At 46.3% G+C, this 25,508-nt stretch overlaps 1 protein-coding gene across 3 annotated transcripts in view; it reads right to left on the bottom strand.

Annotated features, from left to right (window-relative positions):
• Positions 1-25,508, bottom strand: part of slc35a3b (solute carrier family 35 member A3b) — a 107,662-nt gene that overhangs the window by 45,705 nt on the left and 36,449 nt on the right. For 2 of the 3 annotated variants that reach the window (XM_084326918.1, XM_084326920.1), the window contains exon 2: positions 858-1,092. In XM_084326918.1, coding sequence (XP_084183044.1) covers positions 858-1,056 — 199 coding nt within the window. In that variant the 5' untranslated portion in view covers positions 1,057-1,092. Of the gene's footprint in view, positions 1-857; positions 1,093-9,015; positions 9,154-25,508 lie in introns of all 3 variants that reach the window. The other variant, XM_084326919.1, reaches the window with a different exon arrangement.

Here is a 25,508-nt window from a genome sequence, read left to right as displayed (position 1 = left end):
CCGGGAAAGAGAAGAAACCAAGGGCCATCATTGTTCGGATCCACAGACTGCAGGTAAAGGAGCTGATGATTCATGAGGCCCGAACCAGAAGGGGAGAATTACTTTACAAAAATCATCACATTGCCATAATTATATGAGGACTACACGCCAGGCGGCCGGGTAGCGCAGCGGACTAAGCGTCGGTCTACCGCCGCAGAGACACTGGTATCGAATCCGGCTGTCAGCGGTGCCTCCGGCTTGGCCGGTCGTCATACTGACAAATTGGCAGTGTCAGCGGGTGGGAAGCCGGTGGGTTGTATCCTGGTCGTTGTAAACAGCGACTCCTACAGGTCGGTCAGGGCGCCTACACAGCGAGGGAAGGAACTGGGTATGGTAGTGTGATCCTCCCACGCGTTACACTTCCCCAGTGAGAGTCCTCGCTGGCAGGTGAAAAGAGGCTGCTGGCTGAGTATGTATCGGAGGAAGCATCTGATAGACTTCAGGGCTCCCTAGACCGGCAAGTGGGGGGGGGGGGGGGGGGGCAAATGCGCGCAACAACCAGGAAGGGGAGGGGGGAATTGGCATAACGACTAAAATTGGGATGGGAGAAAAATACAGAAAAAGGAGGAGAAAAATAGACGAAAAAAAACAAAACAAAGACTTAAAAAGAAAAACAGGCCAAACGGCAAAGGAGCAGCCATGTCATTTCCCCTCAGCACCTTGAATAAGATGTCAGACTGTCGGATCCATACAAAGACGAAGCAAAACCCCTTTTCCCCAATACGTGCCCTTTAAGGTTTTTAAATATTTTGCTAATGCAAACATGTTTTTTTATGCTGGTGTTTAATTGTCTGCCCTGCTCCACATTGCATACTTACTGTTGTCTATGAAGACAAGACAGACACAGGTGAAGATCTTGAGCACCTCGGCCAGCAACACGACGGAGGAGGCCAGGTAACGGGGGCCGTCCTCCTTCAGGGTGCGGGAGTAACGCATGGTGAGCACCAGGGAGGTGGTCTGTAACACCAGCACGGCCAGAGACACGTACTTCAGCTTGGAGGAGTGAGGGGAAGACATGGCCGCTGGGGGGGAGGATGAGGACAACAGCGGGGTCTGCAGGATGGACAGACAAGAACAGAGGAGACACAGGGTCAAAGTCAAAGTCAGCTTTATTGTCACCTCTCGTAATGTGCAAGACATGAAATTGCGTTTCCCCCTTCCCACGGTGCATATAAAAAACAAGATCTAATAGCATTGAGATGGAAGGAGCCTGAGAAGCTCACAGTGATTAACTGGTCCCTAACACTGTTGGATGTGATTTATCTTGAGATATCCACGGCGCGGGTGATTGGGGTGGGGCAGGCTGGTATTGACCTGTGGTTTGCAGCAGCTGAGAAGGTCAGGACCGCCGTGTGCGGCTGAGCGGGGTTGAGGTGCTTGTTCGGGGGAGTCCGGCGGTCTCGTGGGAGGGGGAGGAGGAAATGTCTTGTCTGTCTTGTCTTTTGTCTTGTCCTTCTTAACTTTAACTGGGGGAATTTTATTGGGGGGGGAGCTATTTTGCTATTTTGCTATTTCTTCACTGTTTGGGCACTTTTGCACGGTTCCTGTGAGTCTATGGAACACTGTAGGTTTTTGTTTTTCGAAAAGATTCATTGTTTTGTATTTCTGGTCGGGTACTCAGGGGCAGCGTTTTTCGACCTCAGGATCTTAAGCCGTTTTGAGGCTGGGCTCCAACCACTGTGTGGCCTGGTGACAATTGCCACATTGTTATGCAGCTGGGAATCTCTGACATCACTGATATGCACGTTTTGAGATGACTCAGTTTGGTGAGGGTGAGGGTTGTGAGGGGAATTGGAAGAGTGCGCCAATATGAGAATTAGAGACATAAGTCTTATTGATATAGAGCCACACGGCCGGGAAACGGTACTGAATACTGGGAAAGGCCAATTGTAAGATAGTACCCCTTTAAAATTTAAAATGTTGTACTCTGTTTTTATAAATTGTTATTCTTTTATTATTATTGTTCTGTTATCTCCCTGTGAAGTTCTGTGTATTGTTATTATGGTTATTGTATTGTGTTGTCTTGTTTTCATGTTAAGTAATAATAAAAAAAAAATTGATAAAAAAAAAAAAAAATCTAATATTATAAACATAAAGTAACATATCGTCGCCTTCTTAAAATAGTGGCCTAAGTCATAATTTCTCGTTTTTCAGGAAACATAATAAACTGAACCATATATAGAATATATTATATTTATTAATACTTTCACACAAAAATGTTATGACAATAGAAGACAATTAACATAAAAATAACGATGTCTTATCAATTATGTAACATAAAAGGAATAAATGACTTAGGCCAATTTACGAACATGCCGTTGTGACTTGAGCCATTGTAAACCTGACTTAGGCCAAATTACTTCTTGAGTAACTGATTGGGCAAAACGTGTCACTTATTTTATTCCCATTTCTTTGACAATGGGGAAGGATAAGTCACACTAGCAGGGCACACAGAGACTCAGGAGACAGAGGGCAGTTTGACTGTGGTTGGCCCTTTAATTCAATAAAGCAAACTCAACAGTTACAACTCAAATCACTTATGAGGGCCGACGTTCCACTCTACTGGTTAAAGTTGCTTACTTGTGAGTAGTACGTTCGTTGATAAAGAAAAATACTGTCCACAGCCGCTCCAGTGTAAAACAAAGATATCTAAATGGTTTATTTCTCTTCCACAGCGAAGTCTTTCTTTACAGAAGTGGTCCTAAAGCTATTTTCCTAAATATTCACGTTACTACTACAAGGTAAGAAAACTGTATTATCCCAGTCTCCAAAATCACCGCCGACTCGACACATGAAAATTCCTCCACACTGGAAAGCCGTAAATCAACTTGCCGGCTCTTTCCACAGCAAAACGGTAGGCTTGGCACCTTGGTTGAGAAATGCAGGCTTCAGTCTATGTTGTTTAGTCTATCTGTTCAGTCCTCTTCAGTCCTGTTTCAAGCTACACACTGCCTGTTCTTCTTCTTCTTCTTATTTGAATTTCCGGCAGTGTAGACGCATCGTGGCGTATTACTGCCCTCCACAATTCTTGCTTCGTCCACACTTGAGAAAGTTTACACTCCTCTTCTTCTTCTTCTCATCTTCAAAACACCTTTCTATCGTCTCTGTCTCCTTCTTCTCTGCTCCTCTTGTCATACAATCACAATACAAACATCATCTCCTCTCTTGGAGGGCCCCCCCAAGAGGGGGAACCGTCTCCCAGGCTCTGTTTTCAATCACTGCCTGTTCTTCTTCTTCTTATTGAATTTCCGGCAGTGTAGACGCATCGTGGCGTATTACTGCCCTCTGCAATTCTTTTTATGGGCTCTTCTTCTTCTCCTTCTTCTCCTTCTTCACCGTCTTTTTCTCCTTCTACTGGAGAATTGTGGACTATATATAGACACAAATGTTCTAGAATGTTCGGTTATGACATCATACGGTGACATCACCAATGTTCCAGAACGTTCAATCATGACATCATAATGTGACATCACAAATGTTCTAGAACGTTCGGTCATGACATCATACTGTGACATCACAAATGTTCTAGAATGTTCTATTATGACAAATAAGCCGGTTCAATGACTTTATCTAAATCCAATCAATATTCCTAATGCCATTTATGTACGGTTATAAAAATAAACATTCATATAATACAATAACCTAAATATATAGCTTTGGCTCCTACATCACTCTTGGCTAAATCAAACATGCCAGGTGAATCAAACACGGAGGAGGCATGTTCCTCTCCTCACTTCTCCCCCCAGCTCTTCTTTACTGGGTTTTTATTGCAATTAAATCACTCAAAATCAAACAAATGGCAGGAAAATCAAACACTGGGAGGCATGTTCTTCTACTCACTTCTCCCTTCAGCTCTTCTTTGCAGAGCTATTGATTGATGCCTATTTATGTGGCAAATTATCGAAGAAGTGATGACACTCGGTGGGCATGACATGTTTCATGGACTGAAGGTCCTGAAACTTCCTCTCTGTGATTGGCAGAGCATGTGGAAACATTCTAATCCATGTCATCAGCTCGTTTGGCACCTGGACCCTCTGTGGCAGTGCTTCCCACGAGTTCTCCGAGAAGGATAGCTTGTAATGGACCTTGCCATCACTGCTAAACTGATGAGCCCACAAATTATGTACAGTCGGATCTCCAGCTTTTTTGCCTGGTCTGATGCTGAGGATGTAAGAGCCATTCAATTTCAGGATTTCATCATGCTTGACCACCTTCACATGGTAGGGTGATGGTCTGATTCTTGCAGTCTGGAGTATGATCACGTAGTCTCTCGGGGTGATGATATCCGTAATAATTTTACGTTCAATGGTACTATGCATGCTGTCACACTCCATTTGTATGTGTCCAGCAACAAGGTACTTCTGTGTTATTAGTACCCCATATTTCCTGGCAAGCTCAGAAAATGCATTCGCCACATTTGCATTGCGGTTCTGATAACCACAACCATCGCTCCACACTACTATCTCCTTGATTTCTGGATGATCTTTGATCAAACCTTCAAAATGGCGATATTGAAGGTGTGCGAATACTTCGCTACTGAGATCGCCCTGAGTCTCGTCCCACATGTAGCAGTACCCTTCCTTTGATTTCAAGTCATAGAGGGTAAAGTTATGGACCTGCAGTTTTGTTTTGTAATACAGGCAGCTGGCTTGGGTTTTTGGACACAGCAGCACGGCTTGCAAGTCCATTGTCCAAACGGACTTCTCATTGTTTGCAGAATCCTTGTCGTGGGATTTCTCTTGTCTTGCTTCATCTTTTGCCATCACATGTGCATCATATTTGGCCTTACTGATATTACCATGCTTGAATGAAACACAAACATCACACTGATCTTTTCGAGGAATGAATACGGAATACTTTCCTTCATGGAACACATCTGTAAAATGCCGTATCCCAACGGCCCTCACTCCAGCAGCTGCAGCTGCTTGTTGATATTCCCGATGTAGTTGGGAGATGGTTGTGCCTGGGTGAAGGAACTTCTTGTCTTTGTAGGTCGCTGTGCTTCTGCAGTAATGCGAATCAACAGTGGGCAGGTCCTTCAACCAGTCCTTAAGGAAATCTGTGACGTCAGTTTCCAGCTTTGCATGCTTGCCACTCTTAGGTCCAGATTTAGTTGGCGGGGCTGCTGCTTGTCTGTCATGGTCGATGGTGTCTTCATTCAGCCAGTGTCTAATGGTTCTTTCATGGAGACCAAGTGTAGAAGAAAAAAGTGCCTGGCACACTTTATGACTCGTTCCATCCTGAAGTTTAAGTTGGTAGGACAATGACGCATTGCGCCTGGATTCTTCAGCAACTTTCCTTTGCTTTATGGCGACCTTTGTGACCAAAGTTTTGATGTATAATCAACGTTCTTCCCAGGTGTTCATCGACCAAACATTCTGAAATATCCACTGCCTCTGTTCTTCTGTAATGGATTGGCAGTCTTGAGTCTTGACTCGTTGACAGAACTTTGAATTGCAGGGAGGACCCTTAGCCTTCTCAGGTATTTTGTTGCCACCTTTGCCCTTGTATGGCATTCCTTTGAGATGTTTCTGCTTGGATTCATTCACTATTTTGTGTTTGTAATTAAACAGTTTGTGACAGTAAAAGACTAAATAACTACACAACATGTATAGCCTGGCCTATATTATAGTAAACCTTATCACTTACCAATAGGGGACGAGCCCTGAATCATGGAAATTACTTCATCCAGACTGTAGCTTTTCTTGCTTCTCGAAGCATCTGCCATCTTGAAAAGTTGTAAAATTGCCTAAGTCGCATGTCTTGTGACTTAGGCAAAAGATAAACTGCCTAAGTCACACTCTTGACATAGGCAATATTCTTCCAGGGTATTAACAGCATGATCCTTTCAATTAAGGATGTAGGCGATTGTACCAGAGGGTGGCCAGCATCATGAAGATATGAGTTAGGCAAAAAAATAAAAAATCCAAAAAATTACTTAGGCCATTATTTTAAGAGGGTGACGAATATAGTACACTATAAACATAAAGTAACATATGGACAGTATACAATGTAGACAGTAGCAAAAAAAATTATGTATGAGTGAAATGTAAATATAGAGGTAAACGAGAACTTAGTGCAAAACTTTTAGCAGCAGTGGTACATAGTAAGTATGAATAATAAATAATGGCAGTAAAATACAATAATACAATAATGGCAGTAAAGTGGAAGTGGGATGATGGATATGGCAGTAAACTAATATGATGTCAACTAAATAAATAAAACTAAATATAGGGATGCTCGATATTGGCTTCTTTACCGGTACCGATATACCGATATTGTCCAACTCTTAATTTCCGATACCGATATCAACCGATACCGATATATGCAGGGTTCCAGGTAATTAACATTACTTATTACATGGCGTTTTCACATTCGCCGAAATGCTTGCTTGTGATTGGTCAATAGCCCCCCGACTGCGGTCATTATTTTTCAATAATGACCGCAGATTTTTCAATAATGACCGCAGAGCGCAGCTGTTCGCAATCAAGCCCACTGACACACTGTTTCAGTGCAATTAGACACTGCCGTGCCGGCGATGACAGGGGGCGGAGCGACGAGCGGAGCAGAACACAGCGGAGCCAGAACACAGAGGCTGCCCGCGATAATAATAATCACTTTATTTGGGCTGACAGAGCCACAGAACAACTGCGATTTGTCAAATGAATTAGGTATATTGTTAGTAAGTTAGCCATGTAATAAGCGGGATAATGTATAGCGCTGCACTGACAGCGGAGCCAGAGGCTGCACGCGATAATAATAATCACTTTATTTGGGCTGACAGAGCCACAGAACTGCGATTTGTCAAATGAATTAGGTATATTGTTAGTAAGTTAGCCATGTAATAAGCGGGATAATGTATAGCCTACTCGGTCATTGTCGCAAAATAATTGACCTTCACTACGTTTAAAACACCTCGGCGCGAGGGCGGTTAGGTGGTCGAGCGGAGATTGCGTTCGTCACCAGCCCCGGAGCTGTGAGCTTGATTCGCCTGTTCGAATCCAGCTCACAGCTCCGGGGTTGTCACCAGCTTGGCTGGCCGTCTGCACTGATACAATTGGCTGTATCAGAGGGTGGGAGAAGCTGGCGGGGTGGGTCCGGGTCGTTGTAAACAGCGACTCCTACAGTTCGGTCGGGGCGCCTGCTAAGCGCGGATTGGACGTGAGGGGGATAGTGTGGTCCTCCCACACGCTACGCCCTCTCAATGAGAATCCGCGCTGCCAGGTGAAAAGAAGCGGTGATTGGCTGGAGGTGTGTCGGAGGAAGCACGTGGTAGCCTCCACTCTCCCAGATGATCTGACTGTGGGGGGTAAGTGCGCAGCGACTAGGAAGGGACTGGGAATTGGCATACGACTAACATTGGGATGGGAGAAAATCGGAGGAAAAATGGAGGGGGAAAAAGACCAAAAAAAAAAAAAAAAAAAAAAAAACACCTCGGCGCGGCGCCTCGGTATTTTAAACTCCGTGTCGGTCAATTATTTTGCGACAATGACCTCGTAGCCATACATTATCCCTTACATATCTCTTGTTGTGGAATTAACACAACATTATGCATACTTTTGACAATAAATAAAATCTGAATTTGTTCTTACTTGCTTGCCTGGGTAAATAAAGGTTATAGAAAAAAAAAATATGTGTGTACACTAGTGTGTGAGAGACTGAAGTTAAACCTGCTGGGTCCAACCAACCAACCAACCAACCAACATGGAATTCCTCCTGGCCAATTGACTTATCCCAAGCCCCCCCCCCCTTTTCTTTACCCTCCAATCACAACAGCTGCTTTCCTCTATCAAATACCACTGCTACACAGACGATATACAGCTACTCTGCTCTTTTAAACCCGATAAATTGGAGAAACTCAGCCTTCTCCAGGAGTGCCTGCTCAGCATTGAGAGTTGGATGGGGAGTAACTTCCTCCAGTTAAATGCTGCAAAAACGGAGGTGCTGATCGTAGCAGCTGAAAAGACTGCAGCTAGAGTGGCCACCCACTTGGGGTCCCTTAAAGACAACATACGCCCCCATCTGAGAAACCTGGGTGTTGTCTTCGACCAGGCCATGAACCTAGACAAACATGTCAAAACACTCACCTGCTTTTTTCACCTCAGAAATATTGCAAAACTACGCACCATCATATCTCACTCTGAATTAGAACTGTCCGTGCATGCTTTTATTTCCTACTGCAAATCACTTTTCACCTGTCTCACCAAATCATCCACAGACAAACTAATAATGGTCCAAAATGCTGCAGCCAGGCTACTCACAAGGTCAAAAAAATCATGTCACATCACTCCCATTCTGGCATCCCTGCACTGGCTCCCGGTACACTATAGAATTCACTTCAAAGTCCTCACTTTTACTTTAATAATAATAATAATAATACATCTATCTTATATAGCGCTTTTCCAGGTGCTCAAAGACGCTTTACATGGGTAGGAGAGACAAAACTATGGCAAAACAAAAAAACAGAACAAAAATAATAGATGACAAAATAAAATAAAACAGACAGAATTAGAGGTCAAAAGCAAGATTGAAAAGGTGAGTTTTGAGGGCTGATTTAAAAGATGTCAGGGTGTTTGCATCACGGATATGGATGGAGAGGGCATTCCAGAGGGAGGGGGCAGCAGCAGCAAAGGCCCTGTCGCCCCAGGTCCGGAGCTTGGTCGTGGGAGGTGTTAGGAGGTTGGCATCTGCAGACCTAAGGCGACGGGTGGGCGTGTGACGGTGGAGGAGGTCGGACAGGTAGGGAGGGGCAAGGTTGTTGAGGGCTTTAAATGTGATGAGTAGTATTTTAAAATGTATCCTGTATTTGATTGGAAGCCAGTGGAGGTCGTGGAGGACAGGGGTGATGTGATCAGAGCGACGGGTGGAGGTGAGCATGCGGGCAGCAGAGTTTTGGACATATTTTCAGAGCACTCCACGGTCAGGCCCCTATCTACATCACTGAACTTATCCATCCCTATACCAACACCCGCTCACTCAGATCTGCCGATCAGCACCTCCTGGTGGTCCCCAGGTCCAGGCTTAAAACAAGGGGTGATCGAGCCTTCGAGGTGACGGCACCAAGGCTCTGGAACGCTCTCCCCCTGGACCTGCAAACTGCCCCCTCTGAAAACTCTTTAAAAACAAATAAAAACACATATGTTTAGACAGGCCTTTGGTCATACTTAGGCACTCTTTCTTGTCCCTCACTGTTCCTATAGGTTTAAAAAAAAATAAAAAAAAATAAATTAATTAGTGACTGATGATTTTATCTAAATTCTTTTATTCTACTATTTTATCTGGTTTCACTGTTTTTAACTGCTGTCTGCTACTGTTGTTATCATTTATTTCAGATTTGTGTGTGTGTGTGATTGATTGATTGATTGAAAACTTTATTAACAGATTGCAGAATGGATACAATACAGCACGGCTCAATACACAAAATACTTCCCAAAGGTCAGTGAATACCACGATCACAACACCAGAGGGAGCTCCACAAATCATGTCAAACCCAGATTCGGCTCAAATAAGGGACTAAACACGTTTCGCAATTATGCCACATCAATGTGGAACGCCCTACCCAAAGCTGTAAAGGAATGTGGATCACTACCCACTTTCAAAACCTCTCTCAAGGGACACCTACGGGAGACTGCAATTCAACACTGGCCCCTGTAAATATCCTAACCCAATCAATCATTCCAACCCCCTCCAATGTACAGTCATTTACCTAGTATGGTTTTGTCAATAGTTCAATGTACAATTGTGTTTGTTTGTACAGTGTCTCCTCCCCCCCCCCCTCAATGTACAGTGTTACTTGTTTATACAGTGTGCCCCCCGCCCCCCCCCCCCCCCCCCCCAACCACCTCCAATGTAAATTACCCAGTATGGTTGTCAATATCCCAATGTACCCAACCCCCCCCACCCAACCTCCAATGTACAGTTTCTACGTCAAATGTATATACTCCCTTTTCTTGACTCCTTCTGTATCACAAACAGTACTGTATTTGCAAATCTGGTATGTCATAAATGTATAGATGTAGCAGTACTGACTATCTGTATGTCATGTATGTCATATATGTCTATATGAATTGAAAATGGGGGACCCTGATGGAAACAAGACAAACGTCTTTCTCAGGTCTGCATCCCCTTAACAATTGTATGTATTGAGCCGTACTGTATTGTACCCATTCTGCAATCTGTTAAATAAAGTTTTCATTCATTCATTCACACACACTATTGTTAAGGGGATGCAGACCAGAGAAAGACTTTCGTCTTGTTTACATCAGGGTCCCCCATTCCCGACAAACACGAGGATAAGAAACCCGATTCCTCCACTTACTGTATCCTATCTCGGGAATAACAAAGTTATTCTTGTTTACATCAGGGTCCCCCATTTTCAATTCATCGTAACATTTATGACATACAGATAAACAGTACTGTTACATCCAGACATTTATGACATACAATATACACAAACATACAGTATTGTGAGACAGAGTTTCTAAAAGAGAGTATATACATTTGAGGGGGAAGAAACTGTACATTGGAGGGGGTTGGGTGGGGGGGGGGGGGGTTTGGATGTTTACAGGGGCCAGTTTCGAAATGCAGCCTCCCGTAGGTGCTCTTTGAGAGCGGTGGGTAGGGATTCACATTTTTTTACGGCTGTGGGTAGGGTGTTCCACATTGATGTGGCATATCCCTTGTTTGAGCCAAATCTGGGTTGAACATGATTTGTGGAACTCCCTCTGGTGTTGTGGTCGTGGTATTCACTGACCTTTGGGAAGTATTTCGACATGTACATGGGTACCATAGTGATGTAGTGTATCTTGTGTGTGTGTGTGTGTGTGTGTGAATTTATTAGGCTTTCAAGGTAATTGTATAGCACATTTCCACTCTGCTACAATACATTTTACATTTGCATTTCAGTCATTTAGCTGACGCTTTTATCCAAAGCGACTTACAAGTTCTGTACGACAAGTCAGCAGGAAAGGTACAACTCTTATAGCTGAGTAACAATGTTCATCAAACAGTGCTGAAATTTGGGTGCTGCAGTGTTCAGTGCACAGTAGTAAAGACATACTATAGTAGGAAGCATGATAGTAGAAGACCGTTTCATTTCAGATATTGACTGAAGAAGTGTGTTTTTAGTTGACTGCGAAAGATTGGTCGTGTTTCGGCTGTCCTAACTGTGATGGGAAGTTCGTTCCACCATTGTGGAGCGAGGACCAGGAATAGGCGGCTTCTCTTTGATGACCCTCCCGGAGCTCGGATAGGAGTGGGTCTGAGATGGCCAGAGGATGTTGAGCGGAGGGGTCTTGAGGGTGTGTAGTTAGAGACCATTGACTGGAGGTAGGCGGGAGCCGTTCCCTTCGCTGCATGATATGCCAGGTCGAGGACCTTGAAGTGGATTTGTGCGGCAAGAAGCGGGGTGGGCTGACTTTGGTAGGCTGGAGATCCGACGGGGGGCTGCATTCTGGATGAGTTGAAGAGGCTTGGTGGCGGTAGACCAGCGAGCAGTGCATTGCAGTAGTTGAGGCAAGACATGAGTTAACTTGAGTGGCTTCTTTTGTCAGGAAGGAAGGAGGACTCTGCAGGTTCTGGTCATTGCGGTGATGTGAGCGGATGGTGTGAGCGATCATCAAACACTACACCAAGGTTCTTGGCGGTCGGGGATGAGGCCACGGCTACATTTTCCACTGCGATGGAAAAATCAGTCAGCGTGGAGGATTTGGCCGGCAGGTGAAGCAATTCTGTTTTGCTTAGGTTCAGTTTGAGGTGGTTGGTCGTCATTCAGGCGGAGATGTCGGACAGACAGATTGATTGATTGATTGAAAACTTTATTAACAGATTGCAGAATGGGTACAGTACAGTACAGCTCAATACATACAATTGTTAAGGGGATGCAGACCAGAGAAAGACTTTCGTCTTGTTTACATCAGGGTCCCCCATTTTCGGGGTGCTACAGGCCGAGATTCTCTCAGAGACATGGATATCTGAGGGAGGAAAGGAGAGAAAGAGTTGAGTATCATCGGCATAGAAATGATACGAGAAGGACGTGATAATGTTATCCAGAGATTTGGTGTAGAGGGAGAAGAGGAGGGGTCCAAGGACCAAGCCCTGGGGGACACCCGTCCGAAGGGGTGGGGGGCCGACAGGGTCCCTCTCCATGATACTTGGTAGGAGCGGTTGTCGAGGTAGGATGTCAGCCATGCCAGCCCTCCCATTCCTGCGAGGGACGTAAGGAGGATCTAATGGTTGAGTGTGTCGAAGGCTGCCGACAGGTCCAGGAGAATCAGGACAGAGGAGAGGCCCTTTGCTTTTGCTAAGTGAAGAGCCTCTGTGACCACTATGATGGCTGTCTCTGTGGAGTGACCAGTCCTGAAGCCTGACTGATTAGGGTCTAGGAGGTAATTCTGTACGTGATAATCAGTAAGTTGGTTGGATACAGCACGTTCAAGTGATTTAGAAAGGAAGGAGAGAAGAGAGACAGGACGATAGTTATCTATGACGGTGGGGTTCATGTTTTTTTTTTAATGAGCGGTGTGACTCTGGCTTGTTTTAGGGAGGTGGGAACCACCGCCGAATTGATGGACGAGTTGATGGTTGCTGTTAGGAATGGGAGGATGTCTGGTTCTATGGTCTGGAGGAGTGGGGAGGGTATCGGATCCAGCTGGCAGGTATCACAGCATCTGACAGCCATGGACTGGGTGGACAACGGCGGGCAGGCCTCTCAGCGAGGGTACAGAGCTTGTCGATGGAGATTGAGACGGCTGAGAAGAAGGTGGAGGTTGCCATATCTGTGGGGAGAGCTCACTCAAAGGTAGAGCGGATAGGATGTCGGAGGAGAAGGTGGAGGGGGATAGAGAGCGCAGGTTGCGTCTGACTGAGACGATTTGGGTTGGGGTGGATGGTTTTGGGTTAAGCATAAGAGTTAGTGAGAAGGAGTGGTCAGATATATGAAGAGTTACCATGGTGTTGGAGTCACGGGAGAATATGAGATCCAAGCAGCTGCCTGTTTTGCAGGGGTGTAAAGCACTTGAGTAATTGTACTTTGTTACAATACTTAAGTACTGTTTTTGAGGATTTGTACTTTACTAGAATATTATTAGGTTTGTATACTTGTACTTTTACTCAATTACATTTCAGATAAAAAAAACAATACTTTTTACTCCTTACATTTAAAATGCAGACCTACAAAGTACAAAGTACAAATCTCACAGGTCCAACCATTTTAATTAGTATATTTGTTTCTCTGGCCGAACTAACGCTAACGTTATTAATCCTGCTGCCGCGCTTTATTTAAAAACAGACAATCAAATCCCCATCAATGGAAAATGAACCCACCCATACCCATGCTGATTGGTTCTTGTGCAAGACTAGAAAGCGGGGATCTTTAATTAAACACAAGTTAGTACTTAAGTACATTTAAAAGTAGAAACTTTTAAACTTTTACTCAAGTGTGTTTTTAGTCAGAGACTCTGACTTTTACTTGAGTAAGATTTTGAGACGGTACCCATACTTTCACTTAAGTATAATTTCTGGGTACTTTTTACACCCCTGCTGTTTTGTCAGTGGGAGGCATGACAGTGGGAGTCAGGTCAAAGGATTGTAAGGGAGAGACCACTGTCTCTGACTGAGGCGAGTCAGGCAGGTTAAAATCGTCCATTAGAAGGAGGGGAGTGCCGTCTTCTGGGAAAGAGCTTAGATGCATGTCCAGCTTGTCTGGGAAGTGATCGAGGGGACCTGGAGGGCATAACACTGGTGAGGTTGAGTGGATTAAAGACAGATACTGCATGATATAAGGTAAATACGAGGGTATTTAGTTGTTAATGAGACCAAAGAGAGACCAACTGTTCTTAGAGTGTAGATGCTAGATTGGACGGCCCGGAAGAAAATGTTCACATTTATTTTAGATTTTCAGATGGTGGGAATGGTTACGGTTAGGGATACAATAGGTTTATAAACAACCTTTAAGGTTAAAATTAGGACGACTTGAGGCATTGCCAAAAACGACCCCCAATAAAATGCAGAGGATCTAGCATCAACCTTTGTACAGTGAGAGGCGGAGACCCATCATGGCTCCTTCTAGTAATTAGTCAAATTAGGCCACACCTGGAGAGAGGAGGCCATAAACCATAGCTCCCCTCTCTGCTCATTTTGGTAAAGTTTCAAGTTTGAGGTACAATGCAGAAAATTAGGTACACAACTTTGAGGTAAGGTGCAATTGCAAATGAGGTATGAATCTAGTGTTTGTTTAAAAGTGAGTGTGTGCATAGTGTAGATGGGTTGTTAGTTACATGGAGTCATTAAGCATGGTCATGGCTAGAATGTATCTGCATTTTGTCACTGTTTCACCTCAAGAGTTGTAAAAGAAAAACTGTACCCTGATCCTTACCTTAACCTCACTGGAGAGATCACACCCCTTAACCTAAAATAAATAAATATTTGTGTGTGATCGATTTTCGAAGCTATAATGCAATTCAACTAAATGCAGATCTAGCCATGACTGCTCATCTCTATCTTCACTCCTGCCTGGATGGCGGGCAGGTGGCCTTTCCATTTCTTTTGGCTATCTTTTTGGTTCTCTTAGCACTCTACAAAACACCTGTTCACCTTCCATTGTCATTGCATGCAACACCTATGCCTACATCTTAATACTGATCTACTGACTGCCACACCACACCCTGTTATGGCTTAAGTTCTTTGCTGATTTATCTAAATACAATATTGGGTTGAGCAGATATTTTACCATGTCTACCCTCTTTGTTTAAATTTAGATTACAATTTATTGTCATTATACAGCACAAGTACAGTACAACGGAAAGAAGTTTGGCATCCAACCAGAGTGCATTGTAACAGTAAAGTGCAATAGTAATGTACAATGTACAGGTGATTAAACTGGGTATACTACTGGGTCTAATGCTAATCAGATGTATGTACAGAGTTGTAATACCAATACTCTCCCAGACTCTCTCTCTCTCTCCTCTCCCAGACTCTCTCTCTCTCTCCTCTTCCAGACTCTCTCTCTCCTGTCCTCTCCCACTCTCACTCTCCTGTCCTCTCCCAGACTCTCACTCCTGTCCTCTCCCAGACTCTCTCTCCTGTCCATCCCAGACTCTCTCTCTCCTGTCCTCTCCCAGACTCTCTCTCTCTCCTCTCCCAGACTCTCTCTCTCCTGTCCTCTCCCAGACTATCTCTCTCCTGTCCTCTCCCACTCTCTCTCTCCTGTCCTCTCCCAGACTCTCTCTCTCCTCTCCTCTCCCAGACTCTCTCTCTCTCCTCTCCCAGACTCTCTCTCTCCTGTCCTCTCCCAGACTCTCACTCTCTCCTCTCCCACTCTCTCACTCCTGTCTTCTCCCAGACTCTCTCTCTCTCCTCTTCCAGACTCTCTCTCTCCTGTCCTCTTCCAGACTCTCTCTCTCTCTCCTCTTCCAGACTCTCTCTCTCCTGTCCTCTCTCAGACTCTCTCTCTCCTGTCCTCTCCCACTCTCTCTCTCCTCTCCTCTCCCAGACTCTCTCTCTCCTCTCCTCTCCCAGACTCTCTCTCTCCTGTCCTCTCCCAGACTCTCTCTCTCCTGTCCTCTCCCAGACTATCTCTCTCCTGTCCTCTCCCAGACTCTCTCTCTCCTGTCCTCTCCCAGACTCTCTCTCTCCTGTCCTCTCCCAGACTCTCTCTCTCCTGTCCTCTCCCACTCTCTCTCTCCTGTCCTCTCCCACTCTCTCTCTCCTGTCCTCTCCCAGACTCTCTCTCTCCTGTCCTCTCCCACTCTCTCTCTCCTGTCCTCTCCCACTCTCTCTCTCTCTCTCCTCTCCCAGACTCTCTCTCTCCTCTTCCAAACTCTCTCCTGTCCTCTCCCAGACTCTCTCTCTCCTCTTCCAGACTCTCTCTCCTGTCCTCTCCCAGACTCTCTCACTCCTGTCCTCTCCCACTCTCTCACTCCTGTCCTCTTCCAGACTCTCTCTCTCCTGTCCTCTCCCAGACTCTCTCTCTCCTCTTCCAGACTCTCTCTCTCCTGTCCATCCCAGACTCTCTCTCTCCTGTCCTCTTCCAGACTCTCTCTCAGGGTTCCCACACTTGCCTTGACATTTTTTTCCATGCTACCTCCTGATTTTCCAGGTACCATATTGAGTGATGATCTATAGGCCCCTGAAGCTTTCCGCCCCCATCCGTGCCCCCCTCCCCTCACACACACAACCCCCTAGGACACCTGACTACTTACTTGATTTAAAAGATGTGCCAGTCAAGGCTACATTGTAAATGCTTAGAGATTATGTCTTATTGATAATATCAATGCATGAAATAATGCAACAAGCTGTAGATGAAAAACTATTTATTGAACTGGAACTTTGAAACACATGAGCACTGGGATTGATATATGTTCTCTCTTCCACTCCTCTCCTATCTCATCCTGTCCTCTTCTCTCCACACCTCCCCTCTTGTGTCTGCTCCTGTCTTCTCTTCCTACTCTTCTCAACTCCTCTCCACTCCCTTTTCCTGTCATCCTCTACTCTCTTCTCCTCCTCTTTCATCTTCGCCCCTCTTCTCTTCCTCCTCCCTCTTTCCTTTATTTATTAGTCTTATTAGATTATGAGTCTTACGTAGAAGGGGTAGTATGCCTACTCTTCTTTTGTAAATCAAACTAATGAACCTAAAAGGGAAAACATAAGGCTGGTTCCCCTGTGGTTCCTCAGTACAGCAACCCCACTAGTAAGCTTAGCTTAACAGTATAGATGTATAGAATCAGTCTAGGCATGATCAATGATTTTTCAAAAATGTCTCACCCCAAATGTTCCTATTTAGTAGTATAATATTTTTTAAGAAGAAAAACGAAAAATCACAAAATAGCTAAAAGTAGATATAAGAATGAATGTTACAAAATGTATCAAGACTAGACTATTCATGTCAACTAGTATAGAAGTAATGTCACAGCCTAATGTGTATTGGTAGTTAGCTAGCAATGCAAGCTAGCCAACACTAGCTAGTAGCTAGTTAGTTAGCAAACTGAATGTTGGCTAGCAAGATTGCGCTCCATGTCATACCTGTGTCAACCGTCCCGTTTTTCCGGGATTCTCCCGTATTTCAAACTTCTCTCCCGCCGTCCTCCCGTTAAGATATTTTCCCGTATTTCCCCCCATTTCTTTTTATTTATACAAAGTGGCTGCAATTACCCTCTGTGACAATAGGTGGCAGCAGTGTAGATTAGACCGTTAGCAGAGGATGTCAGACCGGAAGACAGTTGCCAAGAAAATGTCGGGCATGTTGTGGCTTGTGGGGAGAGTTGAATGGTGCTCTCCCTCAACATGCGAGTAGGGTGAGACAACACCATTCTTTAGTCCAAATAATACCCTACTTTATACTATATTATTGTCATTCGTTTAATGTAAAGTCAGTCTTACATTGGCACTGCTTTAACGTTGCATTTACCCATAATCCATTGCTGTATTAGACCCATGTGCCAGTATAACTTTTGTAAAGTAATGAAGCGCAAATGTAAAGTTAATCAATACACAATGAAACAATATCTTTATCTATATCACATGTCAAAACTACTTTAATAAAACAAGATTTCCGTTTTTCATTTCTACTCATTCATCCAAAACAAGACAGACTGTAGATGTCAAGGCTCCTGTGTTGGCTGGGAAATGCATGTATTTGAGCCTTCTATTGAGATCGCGAGTAATGTTATTATTCCTGAAGTCCACCAATCTGAAACTATACTTTTAAAGTCCATATCACCAAGTTGCCTGCATCAAATTCCAACATACCATATAGGATGCCAAGAGGGTTTTTATAAACTCATCTTAATTTTGTGCTCAATAGTTTCATTTTATTACTATTTTACACATCATACAATACAATTGTCCAGGACAACTGTTTCTATTTCCATGTAAGTGTTCACTTTTGCTCAGTTTCCATGACTTTTCCATACCTGGAAAATGAAAAAATTAATTCCATGTTTTCCAGGTACCGTGGGAACCGTCTCTCCTGTCCATCCCAGACTCTCGAGGCCTCGACACATGACCACCAGCTAAATGGCTTTGCGCTGGCTGAACCATTGTTTACCTTTGGGGAGAGCCACGCGTGTGTGTGTGTGTGTGTGTGTGTGTGTGTGTGTGTGTGTGTGTGTGTGTGTGTGTGTGTGTGTGTGTGTGTGTGTGTGTGTGTGTGTGTGTGTGTGTGTGTGTGTGTGTGTGTGTGTGTGTGTGTGTGTGTGTGTGTGTGTGTGTGTGTGTGTGTGTGTGTGTGTGTGTGAATTTGTTAGGCTTTCAAGGTAATTGTATTGCACAGTTCCACTCTGCTACAATAAGGTAAATAGGAGGGTATTTAGTTGTTAATGAGACCAAAGAGAGACCAAACAGGGTGTAGATACTAGATTGGACGGCCCAGAAGAAAATGTTTACATTCATTTTAGATCTTCAGATAGTGGGAGTGGTTACAGTTAGGGTTACAATAGGTTTATAAACAACCTTTAGGGATGTTTATAAACCTAACGTAGGTTAGAGTCTGAGAGAGGACAGGAGAGAGTGAGAGTCTGAGAGAGGACAGGAGAGAGTGAGAGTCTGAGAGAGGACAGGAGAGAGAGAGAGTCTGAGAGAGGACAGGAGAGTGAGCGTCTGGGAGAGGACAGGATAGAGTGAGAGTCTGAGAGAGGACAGGAAAGAGAGAGAGTCTGAGAGAGGACAGGAAAGAGAGAGAGTCTGAGAGAGGACAGGAGAGAGTGAGCGTCTGGGAGAGGACAGGAGAGAGTGAGCGTCTGGGAGAGGACAGGAGAGAGAGAGAGTCTGAGAGAGGACAGGAGAGTGAGAGTCTGGGAAAGGTCAGGAGAGAGTGAGAGTCTGAGAGAGGACAGGAGAGAGTGAGCGTCTGGGAGAGGACAGAAGAGAGTGAGAGTCTGAGAGAGGACAGGAGAGTGAGAGTCTGAGAGAGGACAGTAGAGTGAGAGTCTGAGAGAGGACAGGAGAGTGAGAGTCTGAGAGAGGACAGGAGAGAGTGAGAGTCTGAGAGAGGACAGGAGAGAGTGAGAGTCTGAGAGAGGACAGAAGAGAGTGAGAGTCTGAGGGAGGACAGGAGAGAGTGAGAGTCTGAGAGAGGACAGGAGAGAGAGAGGGTCTGAGAGAGGACATGAGAGAGTGAGAGTCAGAGAGGACAGGAGAGAGTGAGAGTCTGAGAGAGGACAGGAGAGAGTGAGAGTCTGAGAGGACAGGAGAGAGTGAGTCTGAGAGAGGACAGGAGAGAGTGAGAGTCTGAGGGAGGACATGAGAGAGTGAGAGTCTGAGAGAGGACAGGAGAGAGTGAGAGTCTGAGAGAGGACAGGAGAGAGTGAGAGTCTAAGAGAGGACAGGATAGAGTGAGAGTCTGAGAGAGGACAGGAGAGAGTGAGAGTCTGAGATAGGACAGAAGAGAGTGAGAGTCTGAGAGAGGACAGGAGAGAGTGAGAGTCTGAGAGGACATGAGAGAGTGAGAGTCTGAGAGAGGACAGGAGAGAGTGAGAGTCTGAGAGAGGACAGGAGAGAGTGAGAGTCTAAGGGAGGACAGGAGAGAGTGAGAGTCTAAGAGAGGACAGAAGAGAGTGAGAGTCTGAGAGAGGACAGGAGAGAGTGAGAGTCTGAGAGAGGACAGGAGAGAGTGAGAGTCTGAGAGAGGACAGGAGAGAGTGAGAGTCAGAGAGGACAGGAGAGAGTGAGAGTCTGAGAGAGGACAGGAGAGAGTGAGAGTCTGAGAGAGGACAGGAGAGAGTGAGAGTCTGAGAGAGGACAGGAGAGAGTGAGTCTGAGAGAGGACAGGAGAGAGTGAGAGTCTGAGAGAGGACATGAGAGAGTGAGTCTGAGAGAGGACAGGAGAGAGTGAGAGTCTGAGAGGACATGAGATAGTGAGAGTCTGAGAGAGGACAGGAGAGTGAGAGTCTGAGAGAGGACAGGAGAGAGTGAGAGTCTGGGAGAGGACAGGAAAGAGTGAGTCTTAGAGAGGACAGGAGAGAGTGAGAGTCTGAGAGAGGACATGAGAGAGTGAGAGTCTGAGAGAGGACAGGAGAGAGTGAGAGTCTGAGAGAGGACATGATAGAGTGAGAGTCTGAGAGAGGACATGAGAGAGTGAGAGTCTGAGAGAGGACAGGAGAGAGTGAGAGTCTGAAAGAGGACAGAAGAAAGTGAGAGTCTGAGATAGGACAGGAGAGTGAGAGTGAGAGAGGACATGAGAGAGTGAGAGTCTGAGGGAGGACAGGAGAGAGTGAGAGTCTGAGGGAGGACAGAAGAGAGTGAGAGTCTGAGGGAGGACAGGAGAGAGTGAGAGTCTGAGGGAGGACAGAAGAGAGTGAGTCTTAGAGAGGACATGAGAGAGTGAGAGTCTGAGGGAGGACAGGAGAGAGTGAGAGTCTGAGGGAGGACAGAAGAGAGTGAGTCTGAGAGAGGACATGAGAGAGTGAGAGTCTGGGAGAGGACAGGAAAGAGTGAGAGTCTTAGAGAGGACAGGAGAGAGTGAGCATCTGGGAGAGGACAGGAAAGAGTGAGCGTCTGGGAGAGGACAGGAGAGAGTGAGAGTCTTAGAGAGGACAGGAGAGAGTGGGAGTCTGAGAGAGGACAGGAGAGAGTGAGAGTCTGAGAGAGGACAGGAGAGAGTGAGAGTCTGAGAGAGGACAGGAGAGGGTGAGAGTCTTAGAGAGGACAGGAGAGAGTGAGAGTCTGAGGGAGGACAGAAGAGAGTGAGAGTCTTAGAGAGGACAGGAGAGTGAGAGTCTTAGAGAGGACAGGAGAGTGAGAGTCTGAGAGGACAGGAGAGAGTGAGAGTCTGAGAGAGGACAGGAGAGAGTGAGAGTCTGAGAGAGGACAGGAGAGAGTGAGAGTCTGAGGGAGGACATGAGAGAGTGAGTCTTTGAGAGGACAGGAGAGTGAGTCTGAGAGGACAGGAGAGAGTGAGAGTCTGAGAGAGGACAGGAGAGAGTGAGAGTCTGAGAGAGGACAGAAGAGAGTGAGAGTCTGAGAGAGGACAGGAGAGAGTGAGAGTCTTAGAGAGGACAGGAGAGAGAGAGAGCGTCTTGGAGAGGACAGGAGAGAGTGAGAGTCTGAGAGAGGACAGGAGAGAGAGAGTCTGGGAGAGGACAGAAGAGAGTGAGAGTCTGAGAGAGGACAGGAGAGAGTGAGCATCTGGGAGAGGACAGGAGAGAGTGAGAGTCTGAGAGAGGACAGGAGAGAGTGAGAGTCTGAGGGAGGACAGGAGAGAGTGAGAGTCTGAGGGAGGACAGGAGAGAGTGAGAGTCTGAGAGAGGACAGGAGAGAGTGAGTCTGAGAGAGGACAGGAGAGAGTGAGAGTCTGAGAGAGGACAGGAGAGAGTGAGAGTCTGAGAGAGGACAGGAGAGAGTGAGAGTCTGAGAGAGGACAGGAGAGAGTGAGAGTCTGAGAGGACAGGAGAGAGTGAGGGTCTGAGAGAGGACAGGATAGAGAGGGTCTGAAAGAGGACAGAAGAGTGAGATTCTGAGAGAGGACAGAAGAGAGTGAGAGTCTGAGGGAGGACAGGGGAGAGTGAGAGTCTGGGAGAGGACAGGAGAGAGAGAGTCTGAGAGAGGACAGGAGAGAGTGAGAGTCTGAGAGAGGACAAGAGAGAGTGAGAGTCTGAGGGAGGACAAGAGAGAGTGAGAGTCTGAGAGAGGACAGGAGAGAGTGAGAGTCTGAGAGAGGACAGGAGAGAGTGAGAGTCTGAGGGAGGACAGGAGAGAGTGAGGGAGGACAGGAGAGAGTGAGAGTCTGAGAGAGGACAGGAGAGAGAGAGAGTCTGAGAGAGGACAGGAGAGAGTGAGAGTCTGAGAGAGGACAGGAGAGAGTGAGAGTCTGAGAGAGGACAGGAGAGTGAGAGTCTGAGGGAGGACAGGAGAGAGTGAGAGTCTGAGAGAGGACAGGAGAGAGTGAGAGTCTGAGAGAGGACAGGAGAGAGTGAGAGTCTGAGAGAGGACAGGAGAGAGAGAGGGTCTGAGAGAGGACAGGAGAGAGTGAGAGTCTGAGAGAGGACAGGGGAGAGTGAGAGTCTGAGAGAGGACAGGAGAGTGAGAGTCTGAGAGGACAGGAGAGAGTGAGAGTCTGAGAGAGGACAGGAGAGAGTGAGAGTCTGAGAGAGGACAGGAGAGAGTGATAGTCTGAGGGAGGACAGGAGAGAGTGAGAGTCTGAGAGAGGACAGAAGAGTGAGAGTCTGAGAGAGGACAAAAGAGAGTGAGAGTCTGAGGGAGGACAGGAGAGAGTGAGAGTCTAAGAGAGGACAGGAGAGAGTGAGAGTCTGAGGGAGGACAGGAGAGAGTGAGAGTCTGAGAGAGGACAGGAGAGAGTGAGAGTCTGAGAGAGGACAGGAGAGAGTGAGAGTCTAAGAGAGGACAGGAGAGAGTGAGAGTCTGAGAGAGGACAGGAGAGAGTGAGAGTCTGAGAGGACATGAGAGAGTGAGAGTCTGAGAGAGGACAGGAGAGAGTGAGAGTCTAAGAGAGGACAGGAGAGAGTGGGAGTCTGAGAGGACAGGAGATAGTGAGAGTCTGAGAGAGGACAGGAGAGAGTGAGAGTCTAAGAGAGGACAGGAGAGAGTGGGAGTCTGAGAGAGGACAGGAGAGAGTGAGAGTCTAAGGGAGGACAGAAGAGAGTGAGAGTCTGAGAGAGGACAGGAGAGAGTGAGAGTCTAAGAGAGGACAGGAGAGAGTGAGAGTCTGAGAGAGGACAGGAGAGAGTGAGAGTCTAAGAGAGGACAGGAGAGAGTGGGAGTCTAAGGGAGGACATGAGAGAGTGAGAGTCTAAGAGAGGACAGAAGAGAGTGAGAGTCTGATAGAGGACAGGAGAGAGTGAGAGTCTGAGAGAGGACAGAAGAGAGTGAGAGTCTGAGGGAGGACAGGAGAGAGAGAGGGTCTGAGAGAGGACAGGAGAGAGTGAGAGTCTGAGAGAGGACAGGGGAGAGTGAGAGTCTGAGAGAGGACAGGAGAGAGTGAGAGTCTGAGAGAGGACAGGAGAGAGTGAGAGTCTGAGAGAGGACAGGAGAGAGTGATAGTCTGAGGGAGGACAGGAGAGAGTGAGAGTCTGAGAGAGGACAGAAGAGAGTGAGAGTCTGAGAGAGGACAAAAGAGAGTGAGTCTGAGGTAGGACAGGATAGAGTGAGAGTCTAAGAGAGGACAGGAGAGAGTGAGTCTGAGAGAGGACAGGAGAGAGTGAGAGTCTGAGAGGACATGAGAGAGTGAGAGTCTGAGGGAGGACAGGAGAGAGTGAGAGTCTGAGAGAGGACAGGAGAGAGTGAGAGTCTGAGAGAGGACAGGAGAGAGTGAGAGTCTAAGAGAGGACAGGAGAGAGTGAGAGTCTGAGAGAGGACAGGAGAGAGTGAGAGTCTGAGAGGACATGAGAGAGTGAGAGTCTGAGAGAGGACAGGAGAGAGTGAGAGTCTAAGAGAGGACAGGAGAGTGTGGGAGTCTGAGAGGACAGGAGATAGTGAGAGTCTGAGAGAGGACAGGAGAGAGTGAGAGTCTAAGAGAGGACAGGAGAGAGTGGGAGTCTGAGAGAGGACAGGAGAGAGTGAGAGTAAGGGAGGACAGAAGAGAGTGAGAGTCTGAGAGAGGACAGGAGAGAGTGAGAGTCTGAGAGAGGACAGGAGAGAGTGAGAGTCTGAGAGAGGACAGGAGAGAGTGAGAGTCTGAGAGAGGACAGGAGAGAGTGAAAGTCTGAGAGAGGACAGGAGAGAGTGAGAGTCTGAGAGAGGACAGGAGAAAGTGAGTCTGAGAGAGGACAGGAGAGAGTGAGAGTCTGAGAGAGGACAAGAGAGAGTGAGAGTCTGAGGGAGGACAGGAGAGAGTGAGTCTGAGGGAGGACAGGAGAGAGTGAGAGTCTGAGAGAGGACAGGAGAGAGTGAGAGTCTGAGAGAGGACAGGAGAGAGTGAGAGTCTGAGAGAGGACAGGAGAGAGTGAGAGTCTGGGAGAGGACATGCGAGAGTGAGAGTCTGAGGGAGGACAGGAGAGAGTGAGAGTCTAAGAGAGGACAGGAGAGAGTGAGAGTCTGAGAGAGGACAGGAGAGAGTGAGAGGCTGGGAGAGGACAGGAGAGAGAGAGCGTCTGGGAGAGGACAGGAGAGAGTGAGAGGCTGGGAGAGGACAGGAGAGAGTGAGAGGCTGGGAGAGGACAGGAGAGAGTGAGAGGCTGGGAGAGGACAGGAGAGAGTGAGAGGCTGGGAGAGGAGGGAGGGAGAGGACAACAGGTCTGGAATGCCAGTAGGTAGTTAAAGGCAGAAAAGCTAAAAATTTCTTCGGACCGGCCTAAGGCTCTATCGGCCAATCCCAAGACCACTCCGCATTCCAGGAATGCTCCGACGCCTGTAACATATACACATCAGACCAGACTGCTAACGTCATACTGGAATAATATTAGATTGCAATTATAGTGCTATAGTAACGGTTAGGACTGTGACAAAATGCCCAGTCCATAATATGATAAGCTCATATTATCAGATTATTATTATCATATTATGATTGATGCAATAAAAGAGGGTTCACAATATGATGTCATCACAATAAGAATTAGCCAAGACTAAATATAGTATTCTGCAACAAGGACACTTGTGTGTTAGTCACATCTGGTCTGCACGATGCCAATATACCATGTCCTATATATGAACATGAATAGTACACACAAGCTCATCGCATTAAAAGTACTGAAACATGAATGAAGCAGTCACATAGCCAACACAACTCAAAGAATAGTTACGGTTAAGTCACGGGCAGCAAGCCAATCAGTAACCATGTTGTGAACTGCAAGGCTCAATGCCACGTTGCTCATAATGATTTCATCATCGAAATCATTCCTTCCTTTATGGCTCTTTCCCCCCGCACAGTACTCTTCACGACTGAGAAGACTCACTGCTTTAGCCGACACACTGCTTCTCCTCATCTCAACTACTCTGACCCCCGCCCCTTCGAAAGCCAATAGACACCTCAAACACAGACATCAAAGTGGCTGGGAAACGTGTGTCACTCCCCGCGGGAGCAGCCAGTCGGCCACTATTTTCTCACGACCCCAGAGCAGTGAGCTGGTGACAGAGAGCCAGATGAGAGAAGGATCTTCCCCCCTTTATGGCGAGACCTGACAGACGAGAGGATGACTGCTGCCTGGGGAGGGCCTGAGTAGATCGTTTGCACATGGCTAATGGCTAATGGCAGCCTTTAGCAACCATTTGTGCTCATTTGATCCGTTGGTAGCAAGGCATCTTTCCGGCTATCCGTTGCTCTTTACTGTCTGTGTAACACAAGTTATTACAGTAGGTCGTTGTTAGTCACAATCCAACCCACTACAATACTGTGCTTTTCCACATCATACTGTGACTTTTCTTCATGCTGTGCAGTGCATGCATGTTTATGTTTATTGAAAAAAAAAACACACAGTGGGTCTCGTTAAATAACATACATAGTGATTATATGGCATGTATCGTATAAAGTAGGATACCTATAAACAGGCCATAATGTATAAATCTACTTTTACTGCTATGA

This window comes from Notolepis coatsorum (assembly GCF_963971535.1).
Source record: "Notolepis coatsorum genome assembly, chromosome: 13".
Lineage (NCBI taxonomy): Eukaryota > Metazoa > Chordata > Actinopteri > Aulopiformes > Paralepididae > Notolepis > Notolepis coatsorum.
This window is presented reverse-complemented; position numbering and strand designations above follow the sequence as displayed.